This window comes from Miniopterus natalensis, chromosome 4 (assembly GCF_054644295.1).
Source record: "Miniopterus natalensis isolate mMinNat1 chromosome 4, mMinNat1.hap1, whole genome shotgun sequence".
Classification (NCBI taxonomy): Eukaryota; Metazoa; Chordata; class Mammalia; order Chiroptera; family Miniopteridae; genus Miniopterus; species Miniopterus natalensis.
Window position 1 is genome coordinate 60,563,537 of NC_142084.1, and position 17,725 is coordinate 60,581,261.

The 17,725-nt window shown below is 48.4% G+C and overlaps 1 protein-coding gene across 1 annotated transcript; it reads left to right on the plus strand.

The window, feature by feature from the left end:
- Window positions 1–9,383: 9,383 nt before the first annotated feature.
- Window positions 9,384–17,499, plus strand: CHRNA2 (cholinergic receptor nicotinic alpha 2 subunit). The gene is made up of 6 exons (XM_016214846.2): window positions 9,384–9,456; window positions 10,250–10,401; window positions 10,841–10,885; window positions 12,140–12,249; window positions 14,961–15,966; window positions 17,352–17,499. Exons 1-6 carry the CDS (start codon window positions 9,384–9,386, stop codon window positions 17,475–17,477), a joined length of 1,512 nt encoding a protein of 503 aa, XP_016070332.2. The 3' UTR covers window positions 17,478–17,499.
- The last annotated feature ends 226 nt before the right edge of the window (window positions 17,500–17,725 follow it).

Below are 17,725 nucleotides of genomic sequence, written 5' to 3' on the forward strand. Positions count from 1 at the left end.
GGATTTACCACACACCAGGAATCGAACTTTATTCTCCATCTTAACCACCCCTCTCTGCCTCTGGAGAGGAACCAGAAACAGGCCCCCCGCATACCCCAGCAAGCAAGCTCCAGGAACAACAAACTTAGCAAGGGGCACAAACACCCCCAAACTGCTCATTTATGGCCACGATCTGGTAAACATGCATAGAAATGGATTCTCAAAGTACTAGACCAAGGACAGAAAGTTGAAATAAGATTTGGCTGGCTAATGGGGATGTGCTTTTGAGAGATTTTGGTTCAGTCTACAAGTTTGAACCACTGGGGGTGTATTAGGGTTCTCCAGGAGACAGATAGATAGATGATGATAGATTGATAGATGATGATAGATAGATAGATGATGACAGATGATAGATGATGATAGATAGATAGATAGATAGATAGATAGATAGATAGATATAGATAGATGATAGATAGATGATAGATGATAGATAGATAGATAGATAGATAGATAGATAGATAGATAGATAGATAGGTGATAGATAGATAGATGATAGATAGATGATAGATAGATAGATGATAGATAGATGATAGATAGATAGATAGATGATAGATAGATGATAGATAGATAGATAGATAGATAGATAGATAGATAGATAGATAGATGATAGATAGATGATAGATAGATGATAGATAGATAGATGATAGGATGAGATTTATCTTAGGAATTGGCTCACATGGTTAAGGAGGCTGAGAAGCCCCATGATCTGCCGTCTGCAAGCTGGAGTACCAGGAAAGGTGGTGGTATAGTTCGCTTGGAGTCCAAAGGCCTGAGAATTAGGGGTGGGAGCCAATGCCCTAAGTCTTGATCTGAGTCCAGAAGCCTGAAAAGCAGGAGCACTGGTGTCCAAAGTCAGGAGAAAACAGGTCCCGGCTCAGGCAGAAGGAGTGAATTGATCTTTCTTGCACCCTTTTGTTCTATCCAGGCCCCCAAAAGATTGGATGGTGCCTACCTCAGTGGCGAGGGAGGTCTTCTTTACTCAGTCTACTGACTCAAGTGGTAATCTCTTCCAGAGAAACCCTCATAGACACACCTAGAAAGAATGTTTTTTCCAGTTATCTTGGGCATCCTTTAGGGCAGTCAAGTTGACACATAAAATTAACCATCACAGGGTGGTACTGTTTGTTCAATTTGTAGTCCTTGCAAAGTGACAATGAGATACCAGAAATTTGTACGACAGAATGGAAGACTTGGGGAAATAAAAGTGTTGGAATGGCCCCGCCAGTGTGGCTCAGTGGTTGAGCATCATCGACCTATGACCCAGGAGATCGAGGTTTGATTCCTGGTCAGGGCACATGCCCTGGTTGCAGGCTGGATCCCCAGCAGGGGCCGTGCAGGAGGCAGCCAATCAATGACTCTGTCATCACTGATGTTTCTATCTCCCTCTCCCTCTCCCTTCTTCTCTCTGAAATCAAGAAAGACATATTAGATATATAGAAAGAAAGAGAGAGAGGGGTGGGGGGGGTTGGACCTTAGGTGCTGAGATTTGTGTTAAGGAAACTTCTCAGTACATGACACATCATTATCAGTCTTGGCAGGAAGAACCGAGTGGGAGCCTTCATAATAAAACAATAGATAAAATCAATACCATGCCTTTGAGGAGTGACAAGGGTTAGGACCACCATCAAAGACCAGAACAATGCAGAGATGGCCATTTTGGTTACCACCCAGCTCTACCTAAGAGGGATAGGTCTTTATAGAATGACAGTGGGTTGCTGTAAATTTAATTTGGTGACTCCTATTACACATGCTGTTCCCAATGTGATCCCTATTGTTGCCACTGCCAAATGACCAACTCCCCAGCCCCAGCAACAAACACTCAGCTCCAGATAGGGTGCCCAAGACCTGAGGCTCAAATTATTCCCCTGGTGGCAAGCTGATTACATCAAATCCCTTCCATGATAGAGGGCATAACAATTTGTCTTTTATGGAAGAGATGCTGCTTCTGGAGAATGGGTGGAGGGAAAAGCTATAAATAATGATTCTAACCTAACGATCTTTTACAACAATGAGGGCTGTTCCCTGACTATATTTTTTTCTTTACTTTGTTAATTTGTTTTATTTTATGCCCACCCTATTACTTTCATAGGCAGTGTGCTTTTGATAAACTTCATCATTTACTCCATAGGAAATGTAATTTCAAGATGACATTGTGCCAGGAGTGGAACAAGAATGGGCATTGCCCAGGGAGGCTAGAATGAAGCTGGACTGAGTCACTGATGAGGCTTAGGGGTTAGGATGAGCACTTTTATTTCTGTGAGGAATGGTTGTCTTGTGTTGGTGTTCTAACTGCACTTTCTTAGATTCTGTATTTGCCTGTTTGGCATCCATTACTCACAGGACCAAGTGAATGGCCAAAGTTGTTTATGTCTCCCCTGTGACCCAGCTTTTATGGGCATGCAAAAATTATATTACAAATCCTCCAACCAATCCTGATCAACAGCCCCAACCACCTCCTTTATCTCTCTCTCACACACCAAGCCAATATTCCCTCTGCACTAAATCACCCCAGGGACAGGTACAGAACAACTAGAGATCATCTTAATGCTCACAGCTTGCCAACATTATTCAAACTATCCAGTCCTAAGCTGCTTACCCTGTTCTGCCTTGTCTTTACTATAGAAACTCCAATAAATACTCTGGGCCCTACTTTCTTTGCCCTTTCTGCCCTTGGCTGGCCCTGGTGCTTCCCCATGTGACCCTGCATGGCCTGTCATGACTCCCGCGTCTACGGACCTCTGACAATCATTTTTTCATGACAATCATTCTGCTGTTTGCACATCTTACTATACTTGATTAAACAAATCCTGGGTACAGATTTTAGAACAGTGAAGTGTAAGCATTTTTTTCGAGTGTAATTATGGAAAGTTGGGTATGCCTTGATGTTAGGAACCAAAGAGTTAGATTTGGGGGAGTTCCCCAGCATTTACTAAATATTTTGGGAATATCCCCACCTTGAAGGTGGCACAGTCCACCTTCCACATAGAAGCTCAAGACACCATATCCTGCTTCCTCAGCCTTCTGTCTAGTTCATGGGCACATGATTAATCAGATGGCCTTTGTATTGGGAGCTTGTGACACAAAGAAGCAGAGACAGAGGAGAATTAATCCTGGCAGGAGTGGCGGCAGCAGCAGGAAGGGCCGGTTTCCAGGCTCAGCAGCACCAGCAGCACCAGTGACAGTGCAGGGCTTCGCATCCGGGTCTGCAGCAGAGGGCCCACCATGCAGGTGATGGTTGTGCTTTTGGCTCCAGTCTGGCTGATGTTTTCCTGATCTCACCTGGGTCCCAAGTGGTTCTCTAGCTCTCTAAGTGCTTCTGTGAACTATCCATTGTCCTTGGATAAAATCATTTGCTGCTTTAAAGTAAATCAATAGGTTTTTATTGCTTGTAACCAAGAATCCTGATTGATACAATCTATGATTATTCTCTTTCCTCATTTCTGTCTCTTTCTCTTTTCCTTCTTTCCTTCCTTCCATCGTCCTGTCTTTCTCTCTGGACAATGTATGCATTAAATACTTGAATAATTTATATAAACACACATAGAAAGAGAGATGTATGTACATCTATACACACATATATCAACATGAAAGTAAATATGGTGAAATACTAACATTTGTTAATTATGGGTAGTGAGAATATGGGTATTTTATAATTTCTTTGTATTTTTAGTCTTAATTTTCTCATAAGAATATTACTAATCATATACACATGTGTAAATGCATATATACATATATTATTTCACTAGTCTAAGCTTTTAATTCATACTATTTACTCCTCACAACAAGCTTATGAAGTAGGAACCATTATTTACACCATCCTTTTACATATGAGGAAACTGAGGCACAGAAAGCTTAAGAGACCTGCCCCAAATCACACGGCTTTTAAGGAGCAAAGCCAGAAACCAATCCCTGGCAGTTATGTCTGGGGCTGTCCTTTGCTTTAACAAAATAAGGGATGAAATAGCAAGTAGCTTAAGGGGAAGGTGGAAGCCAGAGAGTGTTTTCAGGATGGAGTATGAACTTATCTATGGGCTGAGGGGAAGGAACAAGTAGGAGAGAGAGATGAAGACCTGAGAAGGCTGGGGACAGTTAATAGATGGGACACTATTAAGACCACAGGCGTTTACTTTGCCATGCACGGGAGGAGGAACAGGACTCCTGGTTTGATGCTAGAAGGAAGGAAGCCAAGGCTCTGTTTGTGGTTGGGGGGAGGATGGCCTTGCTTCTCTGAGTAATAGAAGGCAAGGTCACCAGCAAGGACGCTGAGAGGTCGCAGGCAAGCTGCAGACCAACCAGGTGGCAGCAGGAGTGACCTGGTGTTCGCACAGGAGGCCGGCTGGGGGAGATGGGGGTTCCTCCAGAGGAGAAGGGCAAGGAGAGAACTGTAGGCTGGCTGTCCGGTGACTCTGTCCTCTGTACTCTTTTACTCAAAACTATACGGCTCTGTCGACAGACAGACCCAGGACCCAGGAGATTCCCCACCTGAGGGTGGGTCAGGGGCCAAGGCAATGATCCAGGGGCATGGGGTCCTTCAAAGCAAAGAGCAAAACATCCTAGTAACTGGACAAGGGAAAGCAAATCTGTTGTCTGTCCCCACTGGACACAGACTGAATAGTCAGGCTCCTCCTCCTCTCCTCCAGAGAGGGTGTGTGTGAGTGTGTGTGTGAGAGAGAGAGAGAGAGATTGAGAGAGAGAGGGAGAGAGAGGGAGAGAAGGAGCGTGACTCTGTGTGCTCGCCAAGCCAGCAGTCCCTCCTGCGCCCTGGTTCGCCTTGTGCCTGCAGAAGCCTTTGTGTCAAGCTCTCCACGGCCCCCTCCTCAGTGGCGCCTGCACGAAGCTTCCCTGGCTGCCAGAGCTGAGAGTTCCAGGCAAACCGACCTGCTTGCAGAACCTGTCCAGCCCTCCCCAGGAAACCAGCTGGAACCTCAGTCAGATCCTCCTCATCTGCCAAGGTGTGTCCTGCCCTCGCCTCTGTTTGACTATGAAATGAAGCCACCCGGCTCTGCTCTGCTCCTGCCTCTCTGGTTCGGGGTAGACTTTTGTCAGCTGACCAGAATCTCCAAGCCAGGCTGGTTCTCTGCATTCTTTGAATGGCCCGTCTTCTTCTGTGGCCATAGGTAAGAAAGATGCTCCCAAGGCTTATGTTGGGGACACTGTGGGTATGGGAACATTGTGGGGGTGAGGTCCAAGGGATACTAGCAGGTCAGTAGCTTCTGGGTACCTAGGAGGGGGTGTGTCAGAGTGCTGGAAGTTGCCTGTTCCTAGAAAAATGTTAGTCTTCTGGTTGTCCCTGCCGGGGCTGTTCAGAGTACAGCGACAGGCAACCCTTCCCACTCGGAAGGGTAGCTCGGTTTCAGGAGTTACCGCTTTACTCTAGTGAGTCTGCTGCGATGTCATTATTACTCCTATTCTTTCTTTTGTCACTTATTGATTCATTTAGTAAATACTCTGTGTCCTTTAAGAACAACACAGACATCAGTGGTATTCACTGCCTTGGAAGGTAGCAAGTTCTCCATTCCGGGGGTTTTCTGAGGCTAGAATCTGTGGAGAGGATTCCTACATCAGCTGGTGTGGTGACCCAGATGACCTTTCAAGATTCACCCAACCTCGAGACGTCAAGCTTTTGCAATTGATTCATTTATTGAGCAGAGCAGATATAAGAGCCACCACTATGCTCCCTCTCCCCTAAGGACCTTTAGTGAAATGATTTGGAAGAAGAAACAGTATTATTTCCTTTCATCGAAGGACTTCCTTTGGGGTATTGGATTGTGGGAGAGCTGAGACGCCCACCCTGGGGGCGGTGGGGGTGCTGCTGGCGGGGAGGGGCTGACGGGATCTGAGCAGACTTTCTGGAGGAGTCGGTGCCTCTGAAAAGAGTAGAAAGTGACCTGGTGGGTGTGAAGTTGAAAACCAGCTGCAGTAGGAAGATGGACAAAGAAGCGAGCCCAAGTAACCCTGACTTCAATGGGACCAGGATTCCAGAGGTGGGCGACAGAGGCTGCAGTGAGTTGGGGTGGGGGGTCTGGGCACCCTCATACATCAGCAGCAATACAAGCTCAGCAGGAACGCTGGTGTCTGAGCCCTTCGCATATGCACTATTTTTGTGTTGGTTTTTCTGTGGACCTCAATTCACCCAGGTCCACTTTACATGCAGGGACATCACCTCACAGCCACCTCTCTCCAAGCCTGCCAACCCAGCCACTTCCAGGATCAAAGGGTTTGGGCTCTTTCTCTTTTAGTATCTTTCTAATTGGGAGGCAGAAGGTTACTCTAATTACTGTCAATTACCTGGAACAATTGCTCCTTTGGCTTCCAGCGACAAATTAATGAAATTATCATAGTGGGCTAATTACAAGGGATGCAAATTTGAGGCATCTTGCAGGGATATGTCCTCCAGAGTCGACTGAATCTCATTTACGGATGCCTGTCCTTGGAGGAGTGAGTGAATTTGCACATAGAAGATCAACCTTGGATCTAGGTGAGTCTGGCTTTGGGGTGGGGTAGCTTTCCTTCCTCACCACCTGGTCGGCTGCAGACCTCAGCTCTGGCAGTGGCTCAGCAACGACAGTCGTAGTATTAGATGACTGTAGAACACATGCAAGTACTGGCCGAGGTGCTCACAAAATCGCCCTCCTGGTTGGTGCCACTGGGTAGCACTTTACCACATTATAGTTTAGAAGCAAATCAGTCAACATTTTAGAACATCAGTATTTTAAAAATTTACATAAAAGAGATAATAATATCTCTTCCCCATGCCCTCCTACAGGTGATGTGATGCCCAAATGAAGTCAAAGGCACAAAAGTTACACAAAAACAAATAGTTCTTAGGAAAATCTAGGAGTTGTCATTCAAGGGGACCCTGGAATCTTCTTTCCCTGCACTTGCCCAGCCCTGTTTTCTTGCAGCTAACCAAAAACAAAGCAGAGACTCTTCACGCATGGGTGATAAGAGCACTGAACAACTGAATTTAATTAAAAAAAAACAAAAACATTTTTATTAATTTCAGAGAGAGGAAGGGAGAGGGAGAATTAGAAACATCAGTGATGAGAGAGAGTCATTGACGGGCTGCCTCCCACAATTGCCCTACTGGGAATCAAGCCCGCAACCCGGGCATGTGCCCTGGCCCAGAACTGAACCAGGACCTCCTGGATCATAGGTCGACGCTCAACCACTGAGCCACGCCAGCCGGGCTGAACAACTGCATTTTAAAACTTCTCTTCATTTTAACAAGCAAACAAAACTTCTAGATGGTGGTGATGGTAGCGGTCAGGTAGTAGTGAAGTCACTGACATCCCCAGGTAAGTTAGGAAGGGATAGGACACATGAGAATCCTAAGTTGACTAGGGCAGAGGATGGGAGAGAGAAAAGAACGAGAAAGGGAGCTCTGTGCTTGTCAGGTTTGGAATGAGGGCAGAAAGCAGAGAAAAAAACTTCCCTTGTCCTGCAGTTTTCCCCAGGTGTGGATGAAATTTAGTAGGTGGCGACACCAGAGTCTTTAAATTCAACTCAACTCACTCAGCTCAACTCAGGCATCTCCGAGGTTTATGCAGAATCAGACTCAGTCTCAGGGAGAACGTCCCAATAGAAGGAGTTGTAAAAAGCCTGGAGGGAAGACCTCTGGGAACACGGGCCTCTTGGCAGAGCTTTGGAACCAATGGGGCTAACTGAGCAAAGTCATGCCCCAAAGCAGGAGTGGGTGAGCAGATGAGAATCTGGAATTTTCCTTCTTTCCCTTCTTCTCTGTCTCCAGACTGAACAGGTTTTGTGACTCCATTAATAATAATTCTGATTCCAACATGTACTCAGCGGTGGCACTGCTAAAGCACTTTCACTCATATCCTTTTTTCTTTTTAAATTGTGGTAAAATATACACAATATAAAATTTACCATTAGTGACATTTAGTACATTCACAATGTTGTACAAATTATCACCCCTATCTAGTTCCAGAGTATTCTCAGCATCTTAAAAGGAAACCCCAGTGCCCGTTATCTGGATTGAGAGTCAGCACTATCCTGAGGACCTGGCCAAAGCCTAACACACTGATATGTACAATATGCGCCTGAACATAAGACAATCCCAGTCTTCCAATAAAGAAGGTTGTTTTCTTTAAGCACTAACTTGAATATGTAAACTTTTTAGGATAATATTTACTACATTTTCCAGAGACACATGTTTTAAATCACGTACTATATAAAATAATACATTAACTTAAAAATATGCTTTCCCTCAACTCTCTCACATCTTTGACAGCAGTGTCCTCCTCATAACTAGAATCAGTTTTCGAATCAGCTACCTGTGATTTGGTTTATATTACCATCTCTACAGTCTAAAGAGAGTTGGCTATTTCTTATAACTCCAGAAGATGTTTAATTATTTTTCAATAACAGCTTTTTTGGAGATATAATTTGCATACCATAAAATTCACCTATAATTTGCATACCATAAAATTCACCTATTTAAAACGTACAATTTGGTGAATTTTAGTATATTCACAGAGTTGTGCAACCATCACCACTATTTAATTGCAGGACATTTTTATCACCCAAACAGAAACTTGTACCATTTGCAGTCACTACCTCTTCTCCCTTTCCCCCAACCCTGCAATCGCTAATCTGCTTCCTGTCTCCATAGATTTACCTATTCTGGACATTTCATCTGCATATATCATAGAATATGCAGCCTTTTGCGTTGGGTGTCTTTCATTTTGCATAACGTTTTCAAGGTTCATTCATGCTGTAGCGTGTGTCAGCACCACATTCTTTTTTATGGCTGCATAGTATTCCATTGTATGGACGTACTATGTTTTGTTGATCCATTCAGTGGACTGGCCTTTGGGTGCTTCCAGCTTTTGGCTAGCATAAATAGCACCGAAATTCTTCTTTTGGCCACCCTTTTCAGTATGTTTATCCTTATTTTACACATGTAACACTGAGGTCAGAAAAACGAGGACTTTGGTCTCATCTTGTGGCCTCCTCTGCCCAGTGGGTCAGGGCTTATCTTAGGGCAGAGTAGCTGGTTGACCCTGAGAAAGTGAAAGATGCTGGTTCTTCAAACCAGGGAGAGCCCAAGAGCCCTCTCCTCCTGGGAGGCCTGGTCACTGACCTTTCACACCTGTGTGGAGTGTGGGGAGCAAAGGCACATCTGTATCTAGGGTGCATGCCCCTAAGACACTCTCCTGGGCTTGCTCAGGTTTGGCGGTGAGAGGGAGCTGCGTGGAATCCAGCGGGAGCTCTGCCTGTCAGCAGCTTGCGGCCCTGCTGGGGAAGCTGCCGAGGTTCAACCCACAGCAAAGCCCTGGCCTGCCCTCCTTCTGATGTCCAAGCGAGGCCTCTCCTCTGAAGCCATGGGCCCCTCCCATCCTGCACTCCCACCCATGACAAAGCTTGGCCTGTGGTGGCTCCTTCTGATGCCAGCAGGTGAGTGAGCGTCATCACTAGGACATCATGCCACACCTGCAAGCTCACGGGCTGTGGAGGAAACCCCTGCAGGCGGGCTCATAGCAACCAGCAAATCTGCAGGGACTTTAAGTAGCTCATTCCACAGTGAGAGTGGAGCGGGGCGCTCACAGCTCTGACACTGGCAGCTGGGTTACCTTGAACCTCCCCTGGCTTCAAGGTCCCTCATCTGTAAATGCCAATCGGGCTGTGAGCCCCCCAGGTCGATTGTAAGGATCACATGAAATGAGAGTCTGTGACTAGCACCTGGTACACAGCTGGCTCTCAATACATGGCGACTATCGCTATTGATACGCTTTTCTGCATTTTAGTCTCCTCTTGCTCAGGCAGCAGACCCCTAAGAGGTTTAGCTGTTCAAAGAGCAGACATGAGGAGTTCCATCAGACAATTTTGGGACACTTTTTTCCTAGCTCCTCAGCCCTAGGCTAAACCTGGTCTCTGTGTCTGACTTCTTCCCCCCTGCTCTGCCTGGACACCCCTCCCAACATTTATTTCCATGCCTCCTTAGCAAATAGTCACAGAGCAACTGACATTTCTTGAGCTCTAACCATGCTGGTTGCTTTAAGTTCTTATGTACACTATTATATTTACTCATCAACAGCGTTGTGAGATAGGTTCTGGGTAGAGTCCCCAATTTGCAGATGAGGAAACTGAGGCTCAGTGAGGTTGAGTGGCTCTGATTTGATGGGAGAGGGAATTGAGCACCCACCCCCATGGACTCCCAGGGACCCCACTCTTCCTGCCTGTCCCACAGTGTCAGAGCAGCGAGCCCCCCACACCCAAGCCGAGGATCGCCTCTTCAAACACCTCTTTAGGGGCTACAACCGCTGGGCACGGCCAGTGCCCAACACCTCGGACGTGGTCATCGTGCGCTTCGGGCTGTCCATCGCCCAGCTCATCGATGTGGTATGCCTGCCCCGCCACCCTTTGGGCCCTTGGGATCAGCCCCAGATAGCAGGCCCCTTTCCTGGCGTCCTCCCTCGCTCCCTAGCTCCAGCCCTTCCCCTTCCGGTCCCCCAAGAGCACCTCAATCAGAGCTTCCCTCCCTCCCAGCCCCGGAGCCCCTCCTGGGAGGGCACTGAGTTAGCGGTGGGTTTCCTAGATGCTGTACTATTTCCACTGGACACAAGTCCAGAGGACCCAAGTGGCCTGGGTGATCCTGAAGAATCTGAGTAAGGGGTCCAGCGTGAGGTAGGGTGTTGGCTGGGCTGGGCTTGCTGTATCATATAAGAGGACCTTCTGGTGAGAGAGGGGCTTGAATCAGCCCTCCCAGTCACCCTGTCTGCTGAGGCTGGTTCCATCACTCTAACTGCTCTTACCCTCTCTCCCGCTGCCTACTGGCCAGGATGAGAAGAACCAAATGATGACCACCAACGTCTGGCTAAAGCAGGTGAGGGCCCCTCCGTGGTGAAGGCGGGAGCAGGGCCAGTGCTTTTCCTCTCAGGTGCCTGCTTGCTCTCCTTCCTGGTCCATACCCAGGCTGACGCATTTGTGTAAATGTTACACGACTGTCCCTAGAGGGAAAAGGCATCATGCACGGGGCCTTTTCCAGGTTGCAACACTGCTCTGTGTTAGTGCAAATGTGCAAAAGCAAAACGGCCCCTCTACTTAGGGCCGGCCTGGGGCTGGGGAGGCGGGGAATCAAGCCCAGTGCTGCCACCTACTAGCAGCGCACCCCTCCCTCACTCTCCTCACCCCAGCTCGTTGATTGTCGCGATGATTAGAAAGAATGATTTAGGGGCCCCCAACGTAGTTGATTTATAAATGGTTATTATTTTCATTATTATAAGCTTCTGTGAAGCAAAGGACAGGCTTGTGTGTCAATACCAGTCATTCTCTGCTGGGGATAATTGTTCCTTTTTGGTCCAGAAGGGACAACTTTGGAGTTTTTTCATTGTTGGGATACTCATTTATTGAGCATCTACCAGAGGCCTGGTGCTAGCAATGCAGATGTTGTCCTTGGCTTCATGGACCTTACAGAGGCTCTAAATCAATAAACACGCACGTCCACATATAGTCTCCACTTATGACAATGCCGTAGAGGAAACTTCAGAGAGTAAGACTAACCTGGTTTGGGGAGAAAACAGATTCCCTTGGATCGGGTGGTGTGAGCCCTGCTGGGGCTCCTGGAGGGCGCACTGGAGCACAATTTGAAAGTCACTGGTTGACTCTCTGCTGAATATTCTGGCAGGTTTTTACCTCTCTGGTCCTCAGTTTCCTTATCTGTTAAAGGGAAAAACACTTCTACCTGCTTGGCATTTCCTGCCCAGCTCTCCCATTGACTGCAAAAAACTTTGTAAATTGTGATGCATTAAAAATGCTGCTGCAAATGACTGCTGTGGTCCCCCGAAGTCGTCCAGTTAGGAAGTGGCAGAATGAGGAATAGAGGTGGGACTAGGATGACTTATTGACTAAGAGTGCCAGGAACTCTGAACACTAGAGCCTGGCGAAGGAGAGAGGGCCGGGCGTGTTAGAGCAGCCTCCCGATTCCCAGCTCGGAGCCCTTTCTACTCCCTGGGGCTGGATGAGGAGCTCCGTGTTGCTCCTGAACCCTGCTGCTGGGCGGCCCCAGGCTGCCCTGTGTTTGCCCCGAGACCTCCTCTCCCGCAGGACCAGGTGCCCTGACTCCCCTCCCCACACGCAGGAGTGGAGTGACCACAAGCTGCGCTGGAACCCGGCCGAGTTCGGAAACATCACATCCCTCCGAGTCCCTTCGGAGATGATCTGGATCCCTGACATTGTCCTCTACAACAAGTAGGAAGCCGCTGGGGTCCTGGGAAGTCGCCTGGGAGGCCCCCTGGAAGGAGTTTCTGGGTTGGACTTGGGAAGTGCCCCCCTCGTGTCTCACCTTCGCTGCCCCATCTCACGTTCTGCTTTGCTACTAGTACCCCCCACTCTTACCTTTTCTCTTGATTTCTCTATTTCTTTCATTTTGTTCTCTTACTCATACACCCATATTTACTGAGCACCTACTATGCATCAGTGCCTGGTGCTGTGCTAGTGGGACACAGATTTGCCAACACTATTATTTGAAAAACGTGGTTGGTGCAGGCTGTGAAAACAATGCCTAAGGGCTGGAGTATTGCAGGGTGGCAGTGTTGCTCCCTTCGAGGTAACACCCTCCCTTCAAGGGAGCAAGCTCACTTGGTGTGGGTATTTTTTAAAATCATATTACTTATAGTTGCCTTGTATTCAAGACTAAAAAGGACCAGTCTTTGAGCATAATGACTAGAAGCCAATAAAAGGCAGGGGAGTCTAAAAAGAGCCCTGGGGAGAGAGTTTATTTTTTTTAAATATATTTTTATTGATTTCAGAGAGAGGAAGGGAGAGATTTCAGAGAGAGAGATCGAAACATCAGTGATGAGGGAGTCATTGATTGGCTGCCTACTGGGGATTGAGCCCACAACCCAGGATGTGCCCTGACCAGGAATCGAATCCCGGTCTCCTGGATCATAGGTCGATGCTTGACTGCTGAGCCACGCCAGCTGGGCAACAGTCTATTTTTTTTGATAGAAGAAATAGAGACCTATAATTTTACTTATAGTGTTTGGTAGCAGATAGTTCTTCATTTAGAAGTCAAGAATTTAAAATTAAAAGATATTTGGCACTATGTTCATCTAAAATGTTTTCTAACATGGGGCTCTAAGGAATTCCTAGAGATATGAATAGATGTGAAAAATGGCCCTGTAGTCAAATAATTCTGGATAACACTGTTGACCCTACTGTTCCTTTGGAAAATGTCAGTACACAGTAGCATTTAAATGTTAGAAGTTGTGCAGCCAAGAAGCCAATTCAGCCCAGCATTTCCCAATTCATTTGACCCAAATTTGGAAAAGCCTTTTTTTAAAAAAACAACAATAAAACAGAGGGGAAAGGTCCACTGCTGGAGTTTTGGTGCCTCCAGGTAGGTCAGAGGAGACTGACAATGATACCCTCTCACTGGAGCCATTTCTGTAAACAGCATGGGTTATCTGGGAGGTTTAACACCGCGGGTGCCTGGTGTCTGTTGCTGCCACCAGAAGCACGGACACCTCACCCCATGTTTTTGTGTCCCGGAGCCCGTACCCAAGATCCATCTAGTTTCTGCTTCCTGTGCATCTGGCAGAAGATAGAAGCAAAGTCCTTAGCATCAGATATGCCCTGGAGTTTTAGGACTGCTAATAAGGCTTCGGCCAGTGTTGCTTGAATATAACAGATAATTCTTACAATAGGACAAAAGTCCAAACCAAATTCTTACACTTAAAGAAGGATCTCCTCCACCCAAAAGCCCTTTTCCAGGTTTACAGGAAGATCAAGAAAGTGCGCTTTCCTTCCTCAAAACAGGGCCCATGTTGCCATCTAGTGGTGATTATGTGTGATGACAAAAATGCCTTTAAAGGTTTTTAAACTTTTGCCCTGACCTGTTACTCTCCTTCAAAGTTTCAGTTTCCAACCTTTCTTTAAAAGGTTCCCATTTTCTAATCTCTAGCTTGGAATACTTTGTATCACCTCCCAGGGATAATCAGGGACTCAGGCTCCCAGGAAGCCCCACTGACTGGTCACTATTCCAGTGTCCCCAGAACCCCGGTGGGCCCTTAGACGTCCAGCTCCATGACCCAGCAGGCCCTGCCCCTCTGATCGAAGCACACCCTATGAATTGTCTCCTTCCGCCTCTGTTTCTTGTTCTGGAGGGGTCTCTTCTGGGACCCCCTTCACCTCATCTCTCCGCCACATCCTACCATCGTCGGTCAAGGCCTTGTTCAAATGGCCACTTTCATGGTGACCCTGCTCACTCCAGCCAGAGGTGTCCCCCCACAGTCCTTGAGGAGCTCGGCCAGCCCTCAGAGTGCTGTGGTCAAACTGCCTCCCTTGTGTGGTGGGTGTTTGGGCTGCCTCTCATTTCCTCTTGGTTCCCTAAGGGCAGGCTGAGTCTCACATTGTGTCCCCCCTCAGCTCCCATTTAGGCCCTAGTGGGTGAGGCTGGCTCAGAAATGCATGGTAAATGGATGGTGTCAAGGAATTACCTTCTTTTACTAGCAAAGATGTTGGGTCTCTTCTCAGCAAGGTGCTAAAATTCCCAGGTGGACAAGACATGACTCCCATTGGAGGGCCTTACCATTTGCTGGGGAGAGAAAACATGCTCATAAATAATCACTTTAAACTATTAAATGACTACAAACAGAAAAATCAAACTACACATACTCCATTGTCATAAATATGTAAAAATGTTACATATCAAATATATAAGGTATGTATAACATCAGAATGTTAATAGTGGCTGTTTTTGACATTCTTGGAATATTTTCATATTCTTCGAAATGCCTACCTTTGTAATTTAAAAACAGGTGCTTGGAAAGACAACTCCAGTAGCTATAAATGTGCTGGGAGAGTCCCACACACTGGCTTCAAACCCAGCTTGGCCAGATCTGGCTTTGTTATTGGGCAGGTAGGTGTGCCAGGCCCTCCATGTGCTCTCCTCTCCTCAGTGCAGATGGGGAGTTTGTGGTGAACCACATGACCAAGGCCCACCTCTTCTCCACGGGCACCGTGCACTGGGTGCCCCCGGCCATCTACAAGAGCTCCTGCAGCATCGACGTCACCTTCTTCCCCTTCGACCAGCAGAACTGCAAGATGAAGTTCGGCTCCTGGACATACGACAAGGCCAAGATTGACCTGGAGCAGATGGAGCAGACCGTGGACCTGAAGGACTACTGGGAGAGCGGCGAGTGGGCGATCGTCAACGCCACAGGCACGTACAACAGCAAGAAGTACGACTGCTGCGCCGAGATCTACCCCGATGTCACCTACTACTTTGTCATCCGGCGCCTGCCCCTCTTCTACACCATCAACCTCATCACCCCCTGCCTGCTCATCTCCTGCCTCACCGTGCTGGTCTTCTACCTGCCCTCCGACTGCGGCGAAAAGATCACACTGTGCATTTCTGTGCTGCTCTCGCTCACTGTCTTCCTCCTGCTCATCACCGAGATCATCCCCTCCACCTCCCTGGTCATCCCGCTCATTGGCGAGTACCTGCTCTTCACCATGATCTTCGTCACCCTGTCCATCGTCATCACCGTCTTTGTCCTCAATGTCCATCACCGCTCCCCCAGCACCCACAACATGCCCCACTGGGTGCGAGTGGCCTTTCTGGGCTGTGTGCCCCGGTGGCTTCTGATGAAACGGCCTCTGCCACCCTTGGAGCTCTGTGGCTCCCCAGATCTGAAGCTTGGGCCCTCCTACCACTGGCTGGAGACCAACATGGATGCACAGGAGAGGGAAGAGGAAGAGGAGGAAGAGGAAGACCAGTGGGTGTCGTCCCCCTCCATGGGTGTCCTCTACAGCCACGGCGATCTGCACCAAAGGGCCTCAGGTCCCAAGGTGGAGGCCCCATTGCAGAAGGGTGGGCGCCTGCTGTCACTTCGCATGCAGAAGGCGCTGGAAGGCGTGCACTATATTGCTGATCACCTGCGGTCTGAGGATGCTGACTCTTCAGTGAGTTGGGGCTGGGCCCCTCCCCTGGGTCACTATCAGCCTCGTAGGGAATCACCTTACCCCAGGGGGTTGGGTTGGGCCAACCCCGTCTCCTTCATGAGAGGACCCCTCTCCTTTGGGAGTGTGGAATAATAGTGATGGAGAATGTCTAGCTGGCAACTCGTGTGTTTTTTGAAATATATCTTTATTGATTTCAGAGAGAGGAAAGGAGAGGAAGAGAGAGAGATAGAAACATCAATGATGAGAGAGTCATCGATTGGCTGCCTCTTGCACGCCCCCAACTGGGGATCAAGCCCGCAACCCGGGCATGTGCCCTGACCAGGAATCGAACCCCGATCGCCTGGATCCTAGGTCCATGCTCAACTACTGAGCCACGCCTGGCCGGGCTAGCTGGCAACTCTTAAAACACGAATTGGCGGTGGCAGGCCAGCAGTCAAGAATGCCCCAGCTAAGCCTAACCGGGAGGCAGCAAAACTGAGGGAGGGATTGCAGCTGGGAGCTTCTCATGCTATTCTCGCCATCCTCACACCGTTTCTCACCATTACCCCACTGGTGGGGGGGGAGGGGCAGGGGAGGAGGAGGGAGGATCATCAGGAGAGACCATATGTCAGGCTGCGCATGCCAGCCTTCCCCCTTTGCCCTGACGGTCTCCCCCTCCTCTTTTTTGTGGGCCCTGGGCATTTTGTGAGCTTCACTGCTCACTCACAAACCCTTAGGAAGCTTGGCTGTGCCAGGCGGGCTCCCCTTCCTGGCCCCTGCTATGTCCCACATTACTAGGTGAGCCAGCCACTGCCCAGGATCACAGAATTCTTCTTAACAGCCTAGGGAAGGGTGAAAGGCCCAAAGGTCATTGGGTGGCCTTGTTGAGTAGATAAGAAACATTAGTCGTTATCTAGTCTGGGAGCAGCTAGGAGTTCAGACCCACTTGCCTGGGCTGTGAGCCCAAATTCCACAAAGTACTCCCCCAACCTTCCTTGGGCCCCACCTACCCTCACCACCCCCTTCTCCGTCTCCTGGAGGGGGTGGGTGAATGGGGGCTGGGAAGCAACCTGAGGGCAGCAAAGTCTTCACCATTTTATAAGTACTGGGTAGTGTGTTTAAACCACTATAGGCCTGTGGGTGGTTCTAGAACCTTCTTGTGTCCCTCCAGCCTCTCTTACCTGGAACTTGAGAGCCTCAGGGAAGGCTTTGGGTTGTCCCAAGGGTAGGACAGGGCAGGAATCACTTAGGAAAGCATTGAGTCTTAAAACAACCCTGTTTTCCACACACCCACCCCCACTTTAGCTTCTCAAGGTCTCAGTGGGGCCCCCTTGCCCCCTCTGCCATTTTTACAGGAACCCTTTCCCAAGGCCTAGCCCCTGTCACTGAGTCCACTCCACCTGCAGGTGAAGGAAGACTGGAAGTATGTGGCCATGGTGATTGACAGGATATTTCTCTGGCTGTTCATCATCGTCTGCATCCTGGGGACCGTGGGACTGTTCCTTCCCCCGTTCCTGGCTGGAATGATCTGATTTCCTATCCCTGGCTTTGGCTCAAAGGTGGCACTGCTGACCATCTTTGCTGCTGCCTCTAGAGTCCACCTTTGGGGCCAACACCACGTGACTGCAGGTGCCTCTCCATGGCGTCCCAACACTGGCCCAGTCATCAAAGACTTCCTGACCCCCTTCACTTGGCAGGATTGTACTATGCGCTGAGAAGCTACTGGGCACAGCGCCCTGTTTTGGATGCTGAGGGGCAAGAAAAGAAGGCACTTGCTCTG